This window comes from Harpegnathos saltator, unplaced genomic scaffold, assembly GCF_003227715.2.
Source record: "Harpegnathos saltator strain DR-91 unplaced genomic scaffold, Hsal_v8.6 scaffold539, whole genome shotgun sequence".
NCBI classification, from domain to species: Eukaryota; Metazoa; Arthropoda; class Insecta; order Hymenoptera; family Formicidae; genus Harpegnathos; species Harpegnathos saltator.
The window spans coordinates 1,181,342-1,204,912 of record NW_020230359.1 but is presented as its reverse complement, the minus strand read 5'-3'; the positions used below and the strand labels follow the sequence as shown (position 1 = coordinate 1,204,912).

Genomic DNA, 23,571 nt, shown 5'->3' with positions numbered 1-23,571 from the left:
CGTCGAGAGAGGAGAAAAACAAAAGGGGGGAAGAAACTCAAGCGACTCTTAAATTGTATGCTAATTACACGTCGTAAAAGCAACATGAAGAAGGAGGGAGCAGGTGTTCGCATGAATTCTTATTAACCCTTATTATTTAATCAGCCTGCCCGACGCCACGCGCGTCTCGCGATTTATTAACGGCCAATGAAATGCGATATTGCGCGTAAATGTGAATTTCTACGGGCGTTATTATTATCCTCTAGCCCCCTCCGCTGGCTGTGTTGAATAATGACTATCGTACAACCGGGTCGAGTCGAGCTCGTGACTCCGGCTATGAATTAAACGCATCCAATTTAACAAATCAAACACATCTCCGTATGCTAATTAGACGTACAATAACGCGCACGAAAGGAATAACTGAGCCCGCTTGTAAACAACTATTATATTTTCGGGTATGCTCGAGAAAGAGAGGGATACGTCGATTGAAACAGATGTATATCCCTATAAGAAACGCGAGAGAGAGAGAGAGAGAGAGGGAGAGAGAGAGAGAGAGAGAGAGAGCAAGCAATTGGCGCAGAGTAATAAAAAAAAATATCGCGATTGGCCGCGCGAATATTCAACGAGGCAAACACATGCGCCGGATGTGGAGATTCGAAGGTAACTTGGACGTTCATCTCGTAAAAATAGAGCGATTTCTCGAGCAAGTGGCAGCGTTTTGCCGTGCGTTTGTGTGTATATACGACATGCATAAAAAATCACATCACCAAGAAAAGTCGTTGCTTTCTGTGCTTACGTGTCACGCGACAGGATGGCGGCAACATAACCCACCAGCTGCTCGTTCTTAAATATTTGTATCGCGGATCGTGACTAGCTCGGTCGGGAGTTAAGGGTTACTTCCGTCCGAATGCATAATGCCGCGCTAATCTAAGAGCGCAAGAACGCGCAGAGCCGGCCGTAGCTGTACGAAATCAAACTGGCTCGTAAGTTTTGCGCATTGAATTCCGCTCGTCCGTAGCTCGTTTCTCCGTTTACCCTTGCATTAACTCTCGCAACCCCCCCTCCCTCGTCCCCCGCCTCCCAACTCCTGAGATATTCGGCAAACGATAAATTGTTGCGATGGACTTGCGAGGAATCGCGAGAATTTCATGGTGCGCGAGTAACAAAGGACGCGATTGTCTTGCCGTTTGCCGAAAAAACCGCAGCCCTCGACCCAATTTGCGTGATACGACCTGAATATATTATATTATCAAACCCGGTAAACATGTTAACATACATATGATGGGACTTGAATTATGCATGCGAACGGAATACAAATCGGGTGCGTCGTTCGTCGTTGCGAGTACGGAGCGTTTTGCGGAGGATCCTACCGAAAAAAAGAGGGTTAGGCACGTTTCACCGATTCTTTTGGGGGTTGGTCGACGTCGACGTCGTCGTCGTCGTCGTCGTCGGAGAAACTGGAACACGTAGCGCTCTTAAAGAGAATGGATCGTATCCGCGGAGCTGGCAACGACCAAGTGGCAGGTTGCGCATATTAATAACTGCGCGATGAGTGAAATCGCTGGAAGAGGGTACGATCTCTTTTCCTTCCTTTTCTCTCTCTCTCTCTCTCTCTCTCTCTCTCTCTCTCTCTCTCTCTTCCTTTCTCGAGAATACACCGTGTCCTAAATTATATTCGAGCTTTGTGACGTTCCACCGTCGGACGAGTTAATCCCGCGCTGCGCTGTATCGTTCTTTATTTTTCCGTGAATAATTACATTCGAGCGCGAAAACAGTTGCATTTCCTCGTTTCGCGGAAGTATGGCGATTCATTGCCCTCTCCCCTGCTTCTTTCCCTTTCTCTTGTTTTCCTTTTTGCTGAGAAAATTGACGCGCTGCGAAATCATATTCGCTCGATCATCCGCCGACGGCGGAAATGCTTTTCTCGTACCGCGCGACTATATAGGCTGCCCACACACAAAGCGCGCTATGCATGCTAGAGTTAAAATAAAACACGTATAAAATGACACGATAAAAAACACATCACTATCTAGCGAAAACTTCAATTTGTTCGTTGAGGGACTAGACGGGGGAATAAAAGCCTCCGCGCGTCCTACACTGAAAACAGTTACCTGAAATTTGCCATTAACTTTTTAACACTTACGGCACGCGAGTGACGTGCGCAAAAATTCACTTTGCTTCCCTCGACGCGTCAAAGGCGCCGCGTAACGACGAGAGGCATTCATTTATTAACAGCAGCAGGCGCGTGCAATTCGAAATAAATAATCGGAATCGGCAGCCACATTCGCGCAGGACAGTTTACGCGATGTTCAATATCATTGTTGACACATTAGAGAGTCCCGGTCGTAACATTAGCACACATTTGCGCGCAATGCTGTCGTTAACATAGCTCGATCGAGCTGTATGCTGAAACGGCGAATCTTAAATTTTTACATTTACATCGGATTTCGCTCGGAACGGACTTTCGGACATTCACGTTGTGATAAAAGTTCTAATTGCACTCTCGCACAGGATAATGCGCGTCCCGATAACGAGAGACACGGGCTCGAAAATAATTGGAGCTGCTGTTCATTTGTGTGTTTCATGCGAAATTCAATATCTTCGCCGACACATTAAACAATTTCGATACTCGCGGCAACAGTCGCGACGCTACGTTAACGACTGTTGTAAATGGCGTGCGTTTGTATGCGTTACGCAAACGAGAAAACACGAAATCGTACGATCGCGATTTAACGTTGAAATCGACCTGACTGTGCGAACGACGAGCGTTAATTTACCAGCGCGTAGGTAGCTCTGCGTTTCATACACGGATAATCCGCGTCTCTTTCTCCTTCTCTCCGCCCCCCTCTCTCTCTCTCTCTCTCTCTCTCTCTCTCTCTCTCTTTGGAAATGTTGAGCGCGAGCGCGCGACTTATTACTCGTCTCGACGATCTTAAAGCCCGGGTTTTTCCCTTTAATTAGAAGACGGCGGTGAACGCGGCGTTGTCGCTCGCGGCTGGCTTTCGCCGCGGGTTTACCTTAATGGAAATATAGCGCATTAATTTCGTCTCTCGCGCCACTCGAACGCGTTAATATCCGATTACAGACATTCCGCTCGCGCTTTAGAAAGATCTCTCCCTTCAGTCGAGGATCTAATTAATTTACTGTATTTCGAGGAACGCGATGTCGCAAGCAGGGTAACTGCGAGATATCGCTGTTTGAGATTAATTCCTCATCATGTTCCGCGATCTCGCGCGATCTTGCGCAACGCGAGCTGTTGTGCATTTATTTCTACGTCGCCTCTTCGTTTCTCAAAGCGGCGTGTCAATGTTCGAAATCTCTTCTCCCACCCCGCGACTCATCAAGAAGCTTCAATATGTACGTGTAAATTCAACCGAGTCAACATACAGCTATCACTCAACACTTGTTACACCGACATTCACCAGTCTCTCTCTAATTTGTTTCCATCGCGTATCTGGAGATGGTATATATCCAGTTGCGAGGCCAACGGTTAGAAAGACTAGTGAGTTCCGGTCTGACAAATATTTTTTGCTGCGCAGAAGAAAAAAGTATACGCGGTAGTTCATCGTCCCGTTTACTCGGCGAATCGAAAACGCTCGCGCGTGCCGTCGTCAAGATCGAAGCCGTTCGATGTCGTGTTATTAATTACTCCTCGCTCCGTATACCTATCTTTAAGGTTGCTTTTTATTAGATTACGGCAGCAAGAACGCCTCGTGAGAGCTGACGCTGCGGGCGCGCCGAATAGGGACTATCGCTGTTTTCGTCGGTTGAAGCACTTCCCGTGTGGGAATATGGATTTCCGATATGAAACTTTTCAATCCGTTCCCGGGCGATAAGAACACGCCGAACTTACATCGCCGCGCGCGCCGCCGATCATTTGAAGAATATATTTCGCCTGGGTCAATACGACGACGCGCTCGCGACCTCCTTCGGTCACGTCGGGTCCATATGCATCGCGATAAGTTCCATGCAAATTTTACTTATGCGCTGCTCGCGTTCTGCAAGAAAAGCGCGTGTTAGCGCGCGTTTCCAGCCACGAGCAGCCTGCGTTCGTGCCCGAAATCGACGACCACGAAATTGTCATAATTCGTAGCGTTTTCCATTCCGAAGCGAGCTTTCGCCCGAGCTTTCTCGTCTTGTCTGCCGCGATTTCTACGAAACGCGCGTGGATTCGTTCGCGAAATCATATTTCCGAGAAAACAGAAACAGAGACGAAAGAATTTTTGTTGCAAATGAGCGCGATGAACGATTTGCCTTATTCCGAGAGCGATTAATTGTTTATTGGCCTTCAAGATCATATTTAGCTTTTTAACCGACAGAATAATTGCGATAACTTCGTCGCGATTTATTAAAATTGCACCATATTGGAATTGTGCTCTCGTGTCAATTAATTTTCAGTTCATTATTAATGGACTCGGTGATAAAAGAGAGAAAGAAAGAGAGAGAGAGAGAGAGAGAGAGAGAGAGAGAGCAAATGGAGGTAAAAGGATCGCTGATTCATTCTAGAGATACTTTAAAGAATTAATTTAAATGTCAAATCTCGCGTTATGAATCTTTTGTTGTCGCGAAAAAGATCGATCGTTCTTCGTTCTTCGTCGGCCGGCGACTCGTCCGGCTCCGTCGAAATTGCCCCGTCGATTATATTAATATCGGGACACGCGTATTTATGTAACGACGCGTCACAAGATGATAACGCGATAATGCCGTATTAGCCATATGCGACACGTTGACACCGCGCGATGTTTAATCGTAACTAACCAATCCGTGAAGATTCACGAAGCCAGTCGCAGATGATGCAAGCGAATGGCGATAACAACCGAACTCGATGACGTAAATCGCGGCCGACGGCTCTCAACAGTTGTGTGTATAATAATTATTACGGGCCACATGCCGCTCCATTGAACATAAATCTTGCCCTTCTACTTTGATTTATACAGGAGAGAATCAGGAATTTTTGCTCGTTTATTTAAAGATCTTTCACGAGGAGGAAGATTGCCCTGTTATAACGACGTAGTAATGAATAATCGGAGAAGAGCGTGAGTTCTAGAAATAATTGCGTGTTAACACACAGGCACAATGACCAATCGAAGAAAGATAAGAATAAAACTCAATAATAAGTGCGATCTTATTGCGATGTGAGTGAATGGTCGCTCCCTCGGTGTCATTTCACTCTGGCGAGAACGTAGAATGGTATTCCTTCCGCGGAAACGCTCTGTACCACGAATCTCAATGCTATATACTATATCTCTATACTATATCTTGATCGAGAAGTACGTTTGGTCGTTTGTTCAGTCGTGTATGTTGGTGCGATATCCGATCTCGTCAAATGCAGAGGCACTAGCCGAAGAGTTATTGTATTAGATATTGAGATGTATTGAAAGAGTTGATGGTTTCAAAATGAAACCATCTATATACACGTGTATATATATATATTTATTATATATATATTATTTAAAAAATTATATATATATATATAATTTTTTCTCTCTTTCTCCTAAACGATGTGCCTCATATAAATTTGTGCCCGACGCACGAAGGAAAATGCATTATGTATCCGTACGTTCGTGGACGATGTCCTCAGGGGGGTTATTCAGTACATCCTTGAATTTTGCGGAGCTCTCAAAATTGCGGTCCCACCTCGTCGTGGATATTTATTTATCCCTCGAAATAAGATAAGGCTCGTGGCGGTGAGAGTAGCCGGTAGCGGTGTCGTAATCAGTTTGCACGCCATGGAAAATCGAAGCGGATACCTGGCGCACAGGATGTGCGGCGCTTTTTCTTCTTTTTCTATCAAGGAGACGAGGAAATTCGCACTCGCGCACAGACGACAAAGAAGCGTACGCGAATAATTCCTAGCGCAATTTTACACGCGTTTAAATATCGCCGTTTAAGTATTTAATAACGTTTCGTTCTCCCTTTTTCCCCTTCTTCGTCTCGTCCGGACGATTCGCGAGAATAACATTTGGCGCCGCCGCTAATCAGCGCTTGCATTGTTGTCGGAATATTGATGCGCCAATTGATCCTGCAAACGTGCACCTTACAAACATGGATTTGATATATTTCAGCGGGACGGATTTTTGACGGAGAGATTCGTGGAAAAATGGGATTAACGTCGATCTCTCAGTTTTTCTATCCTTGAGCTTTATTTATGTATGTATATTTGTCTTCGCTAATAACGACTGGTGTTCGCTCAAACAATGAGCTTATCGATCTTTTCCGCGAATATTCGGAAGAAATAAATATTTGCTGCCTTAGAGAGTTATTTATAACTCAACCCGTACACACGTATAATACGTCCTGTTGACGCACGTTTACGTATATCATACATAAACATATACACACACACACACGGTATGCTGTTTGCGGGATACAAAAATTATGACGGAAACGCTCGTGGAATTTTGTCGAGTTGGAAAAAAAAAGGAAACACGGCGTGTGCACGCTTCTTGCGTCGATCCGAGTTGCGTAATTATTAACCGCCAGTAACGTCGAAAATAAAATAATGGGGTTTGTATTCTCTCCCAGACGCGTACCCTTTCTCCTAGACAGACATGAGCGAGATTGGAATGCCTCGTTGTACAAAGAGGTATTTCATGAATAGCTGAGGGCAACCTGCCATCCGTGGAATGAAAACATTTTTGTCGAGCTGCTATAACGAGGGCCACTGGGTGAACTCGTTATTTCGACGAGCATGGAACTCGCGAGGAAAATAATACGATTCCTTGCCGAAATTCCTGCGCGAAAAGCTGAGAAAGAGAGCGAGGGCGGGAGAGAGAGCGAGAGAGAGAGAGAGAGAGAGAGAGGGGGAGAGAGAGAGAGAAAGGGTGAGAAAGAGCGCCGTTCGATCGTTTTACACCTCACCGATCGCATCGTTTGTACTTGACCTGACTTTGCGGAGAGTTAACAATCGAGGTCGATAAAAACCAGCGAAGGGGTTGGAACTTCGTTATTATTCTCCAAAGATATTTTACAAGTAACCTTTGCCGGCACTGAATAAATTTCATGGTTTTGTTCTTGTAAATATTCCTTGAATATTGAATATCATTCTTATCGCACTGAAAAACATGAAAAATGGCCATTCCGAACGCTCGCGACGTCTTCAGCATACGAAGCGTCTCTTCAGATCTCTGAGACAGATCGCCCGTCTTTTCTCAGCGATCGATTTTTCTTCTCATGACGCTGACGTTAGACACTGTGGAATTTAAAATTCAAGCAACGCTGTCCACTTTTGCCTGCACATTTGGTTTTTCAGTTGGTAAGAGGTGATCGCGAAGAGTCGCGTAATGCTCGAAAAATTTCGGAAGAAACGTTCCGGGAAGATGAATTTTCATACGCGGGATTGAAACGCCTCGGGTCTCGGGTTCGGATGCATTCGGGAAATTTCGAGGATGGAGGAAAATATTTCGCGCCCCTGGAGAATTAAGTTTGAGATTTATGACTTATCGCGAAACAGACGGAGTCTATGCTAAACCATTCATCCCTTTAACCCCCGAGCGAAAATCGCTCGAACTTTGAAATTTCTCTACCGGTATCAGGGGAAAAGAACTAGCTTGCGGCCTCCCCTTTGACGGTGATGATTTTGCACCATTTTGCATGATGTCGAGCTATAAATTATATTAATAGACTGAACGTTTTATTCGAACGTTCAAATTGAATTGTTTGTTCATTACCTCTCTCTCTCTCTCTCTCTCTCTCTCTCTCTCTCTCTCTTTTTTTCTTCTCTTCTCTCTCTCTCTCTCTGACATAGATATTTTCTTCTATTTTGTAAATTGCACACCATTTTTCTCGACGCAGAGAGATTTTTCTCTTTGTGTATAAAGTGTACTTCTCAGTCTCTTTGAAGAGGTCATATGTGAAGAAAAATATCAAGGACCGAAATTTTGTTTAGAAGATAAATTGCTACAAGTATATCTTGCGCATGTGGGCATAAAGAAAGACGCGCACGATTAATCTCCGTATTTATGACTCGGGTCGCCTCGGAGCACATAATCACCAACATCTACAGTTACCAGCACTCGCAACTGGACTAACAACGCTGTACGTTGTGCATCTGTCGTTTGCTTCTAGGTTGTTCGAGGAGAACGCGGAATTGTTAAACATGTTTACAAAGTTTCGGGATATGAAGACGAAAGAACAGCAGTCGTCGAGCATGGAATTGGCCGAGCACGCGAAGACGGTCATGTCCACCCTCGACGAAGGGATTAAAAGCCTGGATGACATGGACACGTTCCTGACGTACCTCCATGAGGTCGGGGCCTCGCATACGAAGATCCCCGGCTTCAATCGGCAATATTTTTGGGTAAGTCGTACCCAAGAACACACGTTCGCGTAAAACACGCTCGCTTCCTGATGTATCATCAGCGTTACCGATGACATGAAACCAACTATTTAATAGTCGGACATGTTCCAATTTTGGTAGCCGCTGACGTGAACATGTCTCTTATTAATCATTAAGCTTATTAATCATTAAGCAAAATTCGAGAATAATCAGTCTACCATATAAGAAAGAAAAATTGTATACGGAATATGTTAATACGGTATATGTCAATGAAAGAAAGCTTCAACGATTGATTCGAAAAAGTTATTAAAAACTTATTAAAAAAAGTTTATTAAAAAATTATTAAAAAAAAAGGAAACGAGATAAATTTTTATAAATATGCATATCCTCTGTTCGATTTTGTTCCTCGAATTATAGCGAGTTTTACGCTTCAGTAATTTTCGTGCAGAAGTTAAAATGCTAAAATTTATTTCACATTGGACTGCTTAAAATGAACGTTTCGGAATATCCGGAACATATCGAGAGAATACGGTGGAAAAGGATAAAAGGATCGAGAACTCGACGTTACATATGCATAAAAGAGAACTGTACGTGCTCGTAAAATTTTCTTCTACTATAAGGGGGGAGAGAGAGAGAGAGAGAGAGAGAGAGAGAGAGAGAGAGAGAGAGAGAGAGAGAGAGAGAGAGAGAGAGAGAGAGAGAGAGAGAGAGAGAGATGTCGACTAAATTGCGAATATTGCCTCAGAACACCCGAGAATATCGGTAGCTTACTGTACGATATAGCAGAAAACGCGGAGAAATTCTCGCTCGCCGAGAAACGTTGTCGGCTCGCATGTCTCTTAGATGATGAACATTTCTCCTTTGTAACGCGCTTATCTCTCGCGGCGTGTAAATCAAGGGGAGTAAACTCTCGTAAGGTATTGTGAATACTATTTTCAGGTTCCTGTCTCAAGCAGGAAATTCACGCACGATTAAGAGTATAATTGCGCGATAAATATTGCACAAATTTTCGCTACGCTATTTCATCATAAAATATAAAGGAACCTTCGGCTTTCCTCGTTGCACGTTCAGACGGTTTAACTGACTAAATAATTAATCGTGCGAGATTACAATGACGCCGTTACGCCGTCGAACTACATCTTACAATCGTGAAATTGAGAAAAAAAGTACAGTAAACTTCGGGTTACTTTCGCGTGACGAGTAGTCAGCGAATTTGTCGGCGGGGAGAAAGAATATCTGTCGCAAGTTTGTTCTTGCCGGATAATCGCCTGAATCGCTGTGAAGCTCATACGTCTGATCGGGGATTAAGAGGGTGATCCTAACTCTATGCAATTTCTCAACGGTTTCTCGACGTTTCACCGTATGTTCTGCATTTTTTCGTGAAATTCCCGACGTTTCCTTGGCGGAGAAGAAAATTTCACGGCGTGTCGAGTTGAATAACAAATATCGGGACTTCACCTCGACGAAACCGCGGTATTTCGTTCTCTCACGGATCTTTATAATCCTTCGCACAGTTGGTACACGCTATTTGTTTATTTCGTATTACGGCCCTGCACGACGCTTAATGTGTAAGCGATTATTTCTTTTTGTTCTTTCTTCAGAACGTTTTTTACACGAAGGTGGCTGGTAATACGAACTATTCTACTCATTAAACACCTCGCGTGTTTCATTCGACAAATTCTGAATTATTCAACGGACTGATATTTCATATTTGCTCGAGCGCGCAGTGCCCGACTCTTTTCTCGCAAAGTTGATTCTACATGCTCAGTGGCTAGACGCGTGTCGTGTTTCCTCTATCAAAATCCTTATAAGGAAATACGAGACTACACTCGCGAGAGATTGCAAATCCTCGGGATAATATCGTGACATTTTGCGATTCGCGCATTTCATTCGCGCGAACTTATACGGAGAGCCTACGACGACGACGACGACAACAGCTCTCGCTCATAGGACTTGTAAATATTCTACAATCCTATTTACACGACCGTGTCAGTCGAAAATACTTCGAATGCGGAACACGAAAACCGATGCGATAAAACGCCTACGGCGCTCGACTCGACTCAGCTGTAACGCGAATGTATAAATCGGCACGCCGCCAGGCGAATAACGGAGGAATTAAACAGCCGGCAGTGAAAACGCAGTTTTTTCCCGAGAAAGACCGAAGGTGGGGAAACTCGTGGAACATCACGTTTATATTTCGACGTCGAATTGATTGTGTGCGAATACGTTGAGCAACGGCCGGAAAAGCGCTCGAACGAGACTCATCGTCGTCGTTCACGCTCGAATAGCCGTCAGGTTCGATGAATAATTCAGAATTCGTCAAATAGATGACGCGACACAACGCGTCAAATTTGGTCCGAGTGGGGTCGATCATTTAGCGGAGATCGTTAAGTCATTTAGCGGCTTGTTTTACTTTATTTGCGCAATTTTGTCAATCGCCCCGACGTCGCATTTTCTCGAAGCTCTCGTTCGACCAAGAGTTTAGCCGTGGCCGAGAGTGCACCGGAAGACCCGTCGTTGAAAAAGCGAAAAAATTCGAGCCATTCGAGCATTACGGGATTCCGGCAAGACGCGAACGTTACGTCGCGCGCTGAAAGCGGCAAAATGCGACGGCGATAAAAATTAATAATTCATAGCGGCGCGCTTTGAAAGCAAGAGGTGTCGTTAAAAAAAAAAAGAAGAGGAAACTTTGCGACGCAGGAATACGGAGCGCGCGCGCGCGCGCGCGCGAGTGCAAGCATTTCCCGGCATTTCTGTGCACGCGCAGCGTGCCAGCTTCCTTTGTTATTTTCCGTGGTTATCGCGGAGGAACTCTTCCATGCGCGCGTTTCTATGAAAAGACCCAGCCGCCGCCGCCGCGGTGGCTGGGCCCTTTTCGCGTCATTTGATCGTTTCGCGAAAGAAAGCGGAATTTCGAACTGGAGTTCCGACCTCGATCCGCGAGGGCATCCCGAGAACAGCCCGAGCTCGACTGCGTTATGCGATTCCCCTTCCGGAACTCGGTACGAACCCTTCGAGAATCGGGTCGTCGTGTACTTTGCGCGTGCGTATGTTTCCCTATTTTTATTTTCCGCCGAACGTATGCTGTGATCGGGTTAGCCTCACGACGGAAGAGTTGGAAAGGGATCAGCAGGCAGCGTCGCGTGTTGCGTTCCCGGTACGAAGCACTCCGCTGCTTCACGCTCGCAATCCTCCGGCGTGAAATCTGATCAAGACGGAGTTGGCGCAGGCCCTTGGACGCCGATGGCCGACAGGACACTGGGTATATAGGACACGATAATTCCTCTCTGGCTACAATGCTGCGTCCAGGGGCATTGTGAGTCGCGGACACAATCGATTCGGCGATCGTCGATTTCATCGCGCCCGTCCTTCGCGCTGTTGATCGCCCCCCTGCTGTGCTGTGTGGAAATGAATCGAGATTTAAACGCCGGCTTCTCCGGCGTTATCCTCTGCGACGGTTCAGGAGCAATCGGGAGGGCTGCAATTTCGTCGTCGGTATTGAAAAACAAGAGCCGCAAGCGAATGCGAATGCGAAACGGACGGTGAGCTGTTTCGCCGAAGGACAGACAATCGTCGATCGAACTCGTGGAGAATTTATAAGTAGCGATATTTAGCGCGCTCTGTCGCTCCTTTATTTTTACGCTGAAGGTTGCAAAAGTTGCGAAACTGGTATGCGTTTGCCGGGTCGTCGATAATTCCGACCTCGGCTCGAATGATAAGTCATTTCGCGGGCGTTGAATCGGGCAATTTGCTGAGAGCCGGGTGGAAAAGTGATGAATAACTGATGGCTCCGTTGTCATTAATATAGAAAATGTAATTAAAAATCCGTTCCTGCAAGCCACCGACAGATATCGAATCATTCGGTCGATCGCGCAGCGTTCCTGGCGAAAAACGTCACAAACACACAGTCACGAGTTAGTTCAATCTGGCATTAAGCCGAGCGTAATCCGAAACACAACTCTCTCTCTCTCTCTCTCTCTCTCTCTCTCTCGCGGTCTCTCCAAGAGAACGTATTCTGCAACCTCGATCCATCCTCGGCGAATCTTGTGACACAAATCCAAAATCCTCGCAGCCCAGCGTCCACAACAGTATGCTCTTAAACCACACCGAACATGCATGTCCACTCCGACTTTTCTAAAAAAAAAAGAGAAAAAACGAAACGCCTGTCGGTAGGAGAGTAGACTGTTCTCATGTCATGCGACCGTACATTGTGTTCCGCTTGCAGAAAATCGAGAAACCATTTCTGGACGCGGTGGAGCGCACGCTGGACGATCGGTACTCGGAGAACGTGGAGAACATCTACAAGCTGACGATCAAGTTCATCATCGAGACGCTGATCGACGGCTTCGACAAGGCACAGAGCGACAAGGCCAAGTCCTAGTCGTCCTAGTCCCGAGGCGTCCGGCACGCTCGATCCTACGAGACGTTGACCGCTCTCCCCGGCTTCGCTCGGTTCCCCTCCCCCCCCCGATGCCTGGAAGGGAAAGGACAGGAAGGAAACGAAGAGAGAAGCAGGAAGAAGCCGGCCGCCGATTCGCGAGGACGACGAAGGGACAGTCGTCATCCTCGGTCCTGTGCTTGCCCGAGAAGCGAGCGTACGCGCGTCTCACGTACATCACCGTGTATACGCGCGTCCGATGTTCGCCCGGCCTGAGCTCTTTTGTCCCCCCTGCGATAGGGGGGGTCACGCCGTTTCAAACGGATATTAATAACGGCCCCATCGAGTCGCGCGGTCCTTAGGGACTCGCTTACGAAAACGCGCCGAACGAACTGTGCGCGCGGTCTCTCTCGAAAGGTCGAAGGGTGCTCGACGCGAGCGCGATCGCTCGAACTTGACGATTCCTGCTCGGCCGGTCGCATTGTTACGCTACAGAACGAACAGAGCATGATTTCCAGCCGAGTTGAGGCGTGCGAAGTCGTGCAGGAGGCTGGAGTCCAGGAGTTCCTGGCTGGGACGTATCTCTCGGGCGTCTTCGCGGCGTCCATCATGACGTCGATTTCACAGCGATTTCAGCGCGAAAATGCAGCGGGACTGACGCGAGGCACACGAAGCGCGAGTGTACGAGGCGTTTGAAATTGTTGTCCTGCGTCAAGATTTATGGTCCCTGAAGGAAAATGAGTCGAATAAGAGCTCCACGGTTTCAAGGATCCCGCAGTGTCCACCACACTTCTCGATGACCTCACTTTAATACTTTTATACTCACGCGGAGGCTGACGAGAGGAATACATTTGTGTAAGGAAGGTAACGTGTCTCCGCTGAAGAAGGGGGGCCGAAAAGTTCGCCTCCGAATCTCTGAAACGCCTTCACCTGGGAAAATTTCGTTCGGTCCATCTTGCATCCTCTTTAAAACCGTGGAACTCTTACTCGACTCATTGTTCTCCAGAGATGACACAGAGATGAGCGACGTAAAACGATGGCGGCGATTTCAAGTGCCTCGCTCTACCTTCCACTTTCTCACGCCTGTAACATCGGATCCGCCGATTCGAAGATCCCCCTTTTTTGTATAATTGATTGATCGTTGCTGTAAACATCGATTGATTCTGATTGGAGTCGGGCGGGTTCTCCGTGTCCTTTTTAACGCCAGTTCCGGAAGGTAGCTAAGAGGCAGCTGCTAAGCGCTGCGGTTAAAGTTCACCGGGAGCGCCGCTCGAGTTCTGTAATTTCAAGTTTATCCGGAATTTAGCGAACATGATTGATCGAGATCCCATGGACGGCGCCGAGGTACTCACAGGGAAAGTTTAAAGGCGCAACAAGATCAATCGCTCGAAACTTTTGCTTCGGCGATTTGTACGTTTTTCTCTCTGGGGGAGATGCTGTCCACGAGTGGACAAACCGAGTAGCGATCGGTGGAAACCTCCGTCGGGTCGCATGCTTCCGCGTGAGTTTTGCCTTGATTTTTCCCCTCCGAAAGGGAGGACTTCGAAGGAGGAGATACTTTGACTTGTTTCCTAGTTTGTTCTGTTGCTCGAGCAGGGGAACGTCAGCATTAAAATTTATTTGTCTTCCTCTTGGGGGAGAGAGCCCCATCTTCCGGAAGCTACATGAGCTTAACATGAACGTATGGCTTTCCTCGTCTAATCGCGTTCATGTGGATATCGGTTATCCGCTGTTTCCGGTTACGAAGACAATACACTTAACGGAAATGGAGCGGAAAGTGATGCACGTCGTTATTGATCAGACGTAAGACTACAAAGGGAGGAGGTGTAGGAGAGTAAAGAGAGAAAGAGAGGGGGGGGGAGAGAGAGAGAGAGAGAGAGAGAGAGAGTGAGTGTGAGGAAAGCCTCTCTTCTCCAGCAGAAAACGGTTTTCTTAACGTCACATTAGACGTCATTTCGGTCAATATTGCGATATCCCTCGCTGCGAGTAGTCGGATAAGCTGAGATGAAGGTCCTTATTACGATACCATACCGTTGTTACGAGCCAAGTGAGAAATTCGCTCAACCCTCGATGTTCGCCGCGCGCGGGGCCGGTTTGAAAGGCCTATCAAAAGACACGAGAACTCTCCACCACACAAGTCCTCTACACAAGGCAAATTCTAAAATCCATCTGATGCGCGCGGGTAATAACGACTCCCCCGACGCGTTTATCGCGCGAGTATCGCGCGATTTCCGCCATTTCGTTAATTACAACTTTCGCGCGACGTTAAAACTCGGAGGCGACACTGCCGGCCTCTAGCCGGCCGGTTTTTGCCGTGTATTTTTCACGTCATGAGAGACTCTTACAGAGAGCGATTTTTCATTTCGCTAATTACGTTAATTTACTCTCACTCTGGTCGAGTGGTAATATCACTCCTACACCCCCTCGCGATGTTTCGTAAATTAATCGAGTACAAAGTTCGCGCTCTCGCGTGCACTACCGCCGTCAACTGATCCGTGCCTGAAAAATTTTTCCTCGTTAGCACAGAGAACGCGTGAAACGTATCAATTATTATTCAATTGCCCTTATGACGTCCAAGAGAGCGGTGGCGATAAAAACAAGATGAAGCGGGCGAGTATAAAAGAGTCGTTGGAGCAAAGCCAACGCGATAACTGTGAACTAATGACGGCTTAAATATTATTTAGCATCATTCGATCAGTACTTTGATTTCAGTATCAGTATCAATAACTCGTAACTCGAAGAAACTTGTCTCATGTGTGACAGTCAGATTTAAGTCTACGGAGATGTGAGTTTCTTCGATTGAATCTTGACGGCAAATGTGTCACGCGCGTCATATGACTCAGCGAAGGAACTCAAATCTAACTCTAAATTCAGATCACAGGATGAACAACTATTCATACGTACTTCAGAGTGTTGTTCATCGTCCGATCTTAAGTATAAGATCGGAGGAGGAGGAGGAGTACCGTCCTCTCATGTTTTCTGACAAACAGAGTCCGATGCCGTTAGCTGCCGTTAGGTGAAATCGACATTAAACGGATATCACAAAGTACCGACTCCGTGTCAGTTGTGAGATTTTAATAATATCAGCCAATTCTCTGGCCGAGGATCGTGCGCCGTTGGCAGCGGTTCAGAGACACTGGTCAATTTTAGAATCTCATGCATCTTAATTCCGCGCTCTCGCGCGCGCGCGCGCGTGAGCCTCTACTTTCCGGCTCTCGATAATCGATAGAAAAGAAAACGCGACGGTCTCGACCGGCGCCGTCTAGCGCCTTCGGTCGCCGGCACTTTTGGATTACACATAAGTCACGCGGGACGTGAGGCTGAATGCGGCGGAATGCAAATGCGCGCATTGTCGCGAAATGGGGTCGCGCGAGATTTAATCGCGGGAACAACGTGGATTTAAACGTGTACGAGAGGCGCGCCGCCTTGCACTTCGCCCGTGTTATCGCGCGTCGCCGGTTGGAACTATCGCGGCTCTTGCGCGCGTACGAGAATTAGGAGAAGAGAGAGAGAGAGAGAGAGAGAGAGAGAGAGAGACTCGTCGCGATCCGGAAAAAGCGTTTTGGAAAATTTCCTGCGGAAGCGTGGACAACGCGTCGTGTATAGAGACGCATTCGAATCCACCGCGTGGATTCAGCGTAGGATGCAGCGATTGACGCTTTAATCAAATCACCGTGGAGGTTGACATTTCACGTTATTTTGTTGTTGCAACGCTTTTTTCTTCTTTAACAGCTGCGGCAGTTGCGTCGGTGGGCATGGCGGTGCGACGCTAAAGTGCCGTGTTGATTTACCTAGAAAATGCAACTGGATTTGTATCGAACAGATTTGCATCGAACTGGCCGATATAAAATTGTATTTGTCAGAGATTATGATTAAGGCAATTACGGTTGTTTACCTGCCGCCTGTGTGTTCTTCTTATAATTTTGCAAAATTCATGCAAATTTAATGCAATGCGTTGAATGTCACCGGTGACCGATACTGTGACACTGCCGCGTCTCACTGAATTACGTGTAATTGATTTTCCCTAAACATCGGTTCGTGCGAACAGATGAAACTAGTTGCAAAAAATACGCACCTCGAATTACGTTCGTTTATCATATCTTTGGTAATTTGATTATCGGTATCAGCTTTTGCGCAATCAGTGGGTATCAACGCGGCAATCAAAGTGTTAAAACGATACCTGACACCTGCAGCGACCTTTATAAATTCGTTCGAAACGATAACTTTCGCAGTTAAAGCGGTAACTTTTGCAGGCGTTCGCTGATAACGTGCGTCGAGGGACGCGTATTGTTTACACGAATATTCTCACGCAACATTGAAACAATGACGCTTCGTTTCTTTTCCCTCTCTTAGTTTTTCTTTTTCATTGCGCCACGCTCTGCGAATGAGAAACGGCTGATCGAAAACGCGGTGTCGTTGTCCGAGAATTTTTTACGTGATCAGCTGTGAAATACATATCGCATTGTTGCGATATTCGCGAGCTACTCCCAAGTCCCTCCGTCTCTCCGTTTGTCTCGCCGTGAAGCAACGATGCATTAATGTGAAAGCATAGCGCACGGTGCCGTATCGCTCGTCGGTGTCGTCCTTTCGTCATACCGAGAGCGATCGGAGGAGCGATGGACGCGTGAATGAAGCTACGCGAGTGGAAATTATTGATACGCCGCGGATCGATCATCGGTTTTTCGACGTCGGGCCGGACGAACAGCAAAATCGCTTCTAAATCTCCGGCGATTTCTTCGCGCCGCTCAGCTCTTTCCGTCTCGGATCTCGTTGTGCTCGCGAAAACCGATCGATATATAACGTGGCTGTCATCGTAACCGTTTACATCCGCCGCCCTGTGATTTTTAATCTTTTCGGGAAAGTTCTCGCTTTGCAAGCCCTCACTTTACGCTTCGCACTGTTCGACATCCACCAACTTTTGTTCATGACGGAACGTACTTGTAACGAAGTTAACGGTGTTAAAGTGGAAGGCCGCGAAGTTCCGCGCGATTTTCGAGCGGCAGACATTGGCTCGTTCTCCGGGCAGACTCGACCTAATTTCAATTTTTCGCGACGTCGTCGAAACCGACGAAAATAGCAGACAGGACCCTTCGACCGTCGATAAGAGAGAGAGAGAGAGAGAGAGAGAGAGAGAGAGAGAAAGAAAGAAAGAAAGAGAAAAAGAGAGAAAGAGAGAGAGAGAGAAAGGGAAAGAGAGAGAGAGAAAGAGAGATTGTATAAATTTTTATTCGTACCGTAAGGTAAGAACAAGTGTGGATTCTAGGGTAACTGGCCCTTCACGCAATGTCAATTTCCTAGGAGGTCTCGAGAAGGCACAGAGGGCCTCTCTCCGTCTCTGTATCTTCCTCGCTGTCTTTATCTATCTCAATTTCTCTCTGAGGCCGATTCGCCTACATCGCTCGCATATATCCACGTGAGGTCCGGCGAGTCGTTCATAATAGCCTGTTGAAAAGGCTGTAATACGGACGACTGCGCGAAACAAACGCGCGGGGCTCGTGAGAGAGCACTTTCCGAAGAAAACAAGCGCGCGCGGCGCACATCGTGCTTTCTCGTCGCATGTTGCGCGACTGCTCTGCTCTTTTCTTCTGGATATCTATTGACGAAATTAATTACGGCCGTTTGGTGCGGCAGGGGAAGAGAGAGAGAGAGAGAGAGAGAGAGAGAGAGGGGGGGGGGGAGGAAAGTAATGGCGATCAAACTCCGTTAAAGAGAAGATAAGAGAAAAAGAGAAGAACGTGCGCGATCCGCTTGAACGAGGAATGAATCGATGATATGATTTAATGCTAAGGTGATTGTCTCGCATTCGAACGAGTGACTCTTGTATGCCGAGGTGCGTAATGGAGACAAACTCAATCGACAGTTTGCCCAGGGAAGAGAAATTGATCAATTTAATTAAAAATAACACAATTCATTACGATTAAATGCGATCCTTACTCAAGGAAGTAAATAAGTTCAATTAACACATGATACGTTTTTATATATAAATATATATTGTACGTTCTGTTGGAATCGCTCGGCTTCTCTCAATCTTGTGCGACTAAATTTCTCGATAATATCGTCGCGAGGCAACCACCTTAGCTCTGTACGTCCGTACGATTTCATCGCGTCGAGGAAGATATCATTTCCACGTATCGCTGACTGCTGTCGCGATCTAAATCGCGTGTTAAAATAGCGACGCGATCACACTCCGTGCACAGCTGGAGATTCTGGGATATTTAAAAATCAGTTACTCAGTAGATCGCCTTGCAACCGTCACCGATATCGGAGCGAATTAGTTCGTTGGATCCGTTGGAAAACTTGGTCGCGGGTTTGGTTTTGCGCGAGAGATAGGAGACTAAGAATAACGTCCTATTTGTCGGAAAAAGGGGTTATCCGCTTGCTTCTCCTCCGCCCCCTCCTCCTATTCCTAATCGAGCATGATCGTTAATTCTTCACGACGACAAAGACAGATCTCGCGTCAGCGAGGAAGAAACGACGATAAAAATCGTTTTAGTTCTTTTCTCGGCGACGAGCGTTTTCACAGCAGCTTGGCGGCTCGCCCTTTCGGTCTCTCTCTCTCTCTCTCTCTCTCTCTAGCTTTCCCTCGGAAAGCGAGCGACGACGCATTGCGGCTCGCGCGCGCGCGTGCTATCAGTCATTAACTTCGTTAACTGGTCCCGACCACGAATAATCGAACTAAAACATTGTTTGTGCGCAGACGAAGCGAGGAGCTCCGTTCGTACGCGAGACGAACAACGTACGAGAGATGAACAACGTAAATAAGCCGTGAGAGCGCCGCGAAATCGATTTTCCGAGGAAAACGCGACATGCGATCGCGCGCGTTCGTCGTACGTTGTGTGCTGCGCTTCATCATTTTACGTGCGCGATATTAGCGGCGTCGGCCGTGTATACCATATACGAAACGCGCTATCGCGAATGCGCTCTCGCAGAATCTCGCTCTGAACGCTGAGACGCCGTGTGCGTTTCGGCGCGAACAACCAGTAACCGCGAAGCAGTAACGGCAATTCTCATCTCGGCTTAACGTCGTTACTCGCCCGACGCGCACGACTCCGCGCAACGTTAGTAGCGCGCTTAACGCGCTCGCGGCACGCTATCGCGCAGAAAAATATGTGAATGTGCGACGGGGTCTCTTTCGTCGCGTCACATCGCGCAGTCGTTCCCCGCTCACCGGCTCAACGGCGAATGCGTTCCCTCGGAGAGAAAGAGTGCGTGTTCAATAGGCAAAAAACAGAGGATATAAGGATAAAATCGCGCGTGCGCGCGATGGTCTTCGCGATGCAGGAGCGAGCGGCTACATTTGTTAAAATAGAAGGAAGCACGGAGAAGAGAAACAAAAAGTCGCAACTGACCACGCGAGCGAGCGTACACGCGCGCACGGTGTGAGCGCACCCTTATTCAAGCAAGACTAAAAATCGATCGACAAATTAGATAAGGTAATAGCGTACTCGCGGTTCGCGACATTCCACGAGTCGACGAGAAACTCGCCCAAACTTTCAAGCGTGATTATTCAATGGATTATCTCGCGGCAGGAGCGAAGCCTTGACGAGGATTTCAGGTCTCGTTCGAACTGGTTGAACTTGCGGCGCGAGTGATACGACTAATTCATCCGCTTGCGGTACGATCATGTACGATTAACGACTGTTCACCGTTGAATAATCACTGAATCTATACGCGTTCGCGATGAAACGAGCCCGTTGTCTTTTTTTTAGAGCGAGCGAGAACGTAAAACGTTGGCGCCGACAATCGGGTATTTGAAAATTGGCCGAATTGGGATAAGCCTGTCAGGTCTTATGAAAATTTCGAGCAAAATTGAAGAGAGATCGAGTCAGCTGAGCAACTGACGTGAAAGTTGGAACTGCGAAATTCAATCGTCAACGTGATTGTTCCACGAGACTAACAAATTGATGAAATTATGCAACCTTAAAATTGAGTCTGTTCAACACAATTGTTCAGAGCATTATTCTCGCTCAAGGGAAGGATCGGTCGCAATGTTGTTTCATAGGCGATCTCATTTAATATTTATTGCGTTTATCCCACTGTTTGCATTTTCGGCTTTTACTATTTTACTTGGCACGTACAAGCGGATATTCGCGAAATCAACCAGGAGCGGCGAGTTCTCCTTAGCGAACCGCGATTGCGCCGCGATAAATGTTGCATGAAATGAATATTAAGAGTCTGTATAAAGCCGTCGTCGCACGAGAGGATCGCGGACCATACTGAGCGCCTTTTCCGTTCACTCCTCCAACGCCAGAATGTAACTCGAGGACTCTGCCGGACGCCAATCCCCGAGACAAACAAAGATATTATCGATCCCTTAAAGTATCAAACCGCCGCTTAAGGTATCGCCGGAATATTGAAAGATACCTGCGATTGAGCCATAGCTCATTAATGATAAAGCGGCGAAATCTACCTAAAATAGCAGAATCGAACAATAATTCGAAGACATTAGTGAGAAGAAAATTACAATCGCGTTAATTAAACTTAATTTGGTTATTGAGCAAGTTTATGTTCAATATATAGTTGTGTCTAAAGTGAAATTATATCGCATTGTGGATTTAATTTAGTTTCTTGCTCTCTAAATTCTTTGCGGGAATGGATGATGCAACAGTATGTAATGTTGTAGAACAGTATATTGCCTGTCCTAAAAACATTATTTTAACCTATTAAAGGCTTTAATTAATTGACAAACATTTTCAATCAAAGAGTTAGTATTTTCTCTACACTGTGAGGAGTCTCAGATTTTAGAATTAATTAAAATTAATTTCATTAAAGGCATAATCGGAGATGAGGAATACTGAAATTATAAAAATAAGAAATTATATATTGACCAGGTAATTTTATTGAATAAAAAGAGGCGTCCCACAAGTAAAAATACAATTAGACATAAGATGAAATGAACGTGGGAAAAAATTCGAAATTATCTTTTTTGTTAACTTGATATTCTGCAGTATATTAATTATTTTTTTATCATTATTACATTTTATTTATTCACTTTTCGTTTTACAGTGAATGAATAAGTGATATACTATCAGAAGATCGGAAGTTCTGATTCACACGAGTGAGCTGGAAATGCCTCGACCAAAAAGCCGAAAGAGATCTATGGAAAACCGCGTGTGTAAAGAAACAATGTTTTTCCTCTTCTTCTTTTCTTCTGATGTTTTCCGTCGGAAGATCTTAAGATCGGGTCATCGGGTCATGGGTTTAATGGAGAAATTTATCGCTCCGTCAGAGTTCTCGGAGGATATTTCGGGTATTTCATCCCAAAGTTATTTAAGGGCTGCCAAGAAGTAAAACGTGCGACGCGACGCACCTGCACACACTCGCACCCGGTGTGCGACGGAGCTTGAAACGAAAAGAGAAAAAACATAATAAAATATAAAAAAAAAACCAAAGAGAGGAAGCGGAGAAGTAGAAAAATTTAAGAAGAAAAAACAAAGAAATAGAGAAAAAAAAAACAATTTCGTACGGAACAAAAAATGCACAAAACGAGCTGTACCTTTTTTTCTCTCGCGAAAGATCTATCCAACCGAAAGTCTTCATGGAACGCGCAAAGAGAACACACAAGCGAGAAATATATTATTATATAAATATATATGAGATATATGTATGTATATATATATATATATATATAAATTTAATATATATACATATATATAAAATTGCTAGAGTATACCTTGCAGTTATGCGAATGTTGCATTGTCTATCTGTTTGTTCCATACAGATCCAGATGTATTATTGTATCCGAGAGAGATGGCGTATTATATATCAAAATATATAATATATATCTATATATACAAATGTACATATATATTTTATGCATCACGTTGTGGTCGCCCATTTTCCTCCCACTTCCCACTTTATCAAAAGTGACTTATCAAAAGTTCAATTTTTCTACCATTAACACTCGTTTCTGCGGTTAATTTAACCAGCTTATTATTAGCTGCTGGTTATTCTATCGAAATTGACCAATCGCATTTCAATTCTGATTAACGACAGATGTGATTACAATTCCATTGTAATAACCGATCGATTAAGTTACCCGAGGTTGCAAGGAAGAAATGGGCATGAATCGTATATTATATTTGAGAATGAAAAGAGCCCATTGAATCATACAACTCAGGAACGAAAATGTCTTTTGGCTTGTGCCGTTGTGCCGTAAAACTTGAAAGTCAAAATACCTGACCTATCGTTGAAGTTATACAAGAGAGAAGCCTCTGGAAAGCGCGCGACTATCGGACCGCGGAGTCCACAGGCACGCATTTTTCGACGTACCTCTTGAGAAAGTGAACTACGTTCGTCCCGATGGTAACAGTAAAGTGCACAGGGTTCTCGTTCGCTCTACTTTCAGACAAAGATAGCAAGTTAGAAAAATACAACCGAGAGACCAATTGTTCTGTCCTTGCCTCACTACCGATGTGAACGGACCACTCGACGGTAAGCAAGAAGCGAGTCAGCGGCGATCTTTTGCCGCTAAGCAAGCATCCTCTCGTCCTGCTTCTTCCCCATCTCATCTTTCACACAATTCGGGAAAAAATATTTCGAGGCCACTTTTACCGGATAACTTTTAGCAATGACGCACAATAACGCCAATGTGTGAACATTTTTTATAATTTTGCAACACTTTGCCGTTACCACCGGGATACAGTTCGTATGAACATTTTCAGGGGACGCGTTGAAAAATGCGTGCCCTGCTCAAATCCAGCTCAATGGTCCCTCTCATGCTTCCCTCTGGTACCAGAGATTGACAATTATGTCCACGTAGCCGTCACGTAGTTCTGTCACCTAGCCCCATCTTTTTCACCCCCCGGGGCTCACCAGCTTCGCCAGCGGCCGCGTCGCCGTCGGTCGGCAATGAACCGGCTGCATGCAGTCGTTGCCGCGTCGTCGTCGTCCAGCTGTAGAAAAGAAAGTAGCTTCGTTCGTGATCAGTACTTTC

The 23,571-nt window shown here is 46.0% G+C and overlaps 1 protein-coding gene across 2 annotated transcripts in view; it reads left to right on the top strand.

Annotated features, from left to right (window-relative positions):
- Positions 1–22,192, top strand: part of LOC105183493 (neuroglobin) — a 39,625-nt gene extending 17,433 nt beyond the window's left edge. For both annotated transcript variants that reach the window (XM_025303307.1, XM_011141681.3), the window contains exons 2-3: positions 8,047–8,278; positions 12,483–22,192. In XM_025303307.1, the coding sequence (XP_025159092.1) occupies positions 8,047–8,278; positions 12,483–12,638 (388 nt within the window). In that variant the 3' untranslated portion in view covers positions 12,639–22,192. The remainder of the gene's footprint in view (positions 1–8,046; positions 8,279–12,482) is intronic.
- Positions 22,193–23,571: the final 1,379 nt, after the last annotated feature.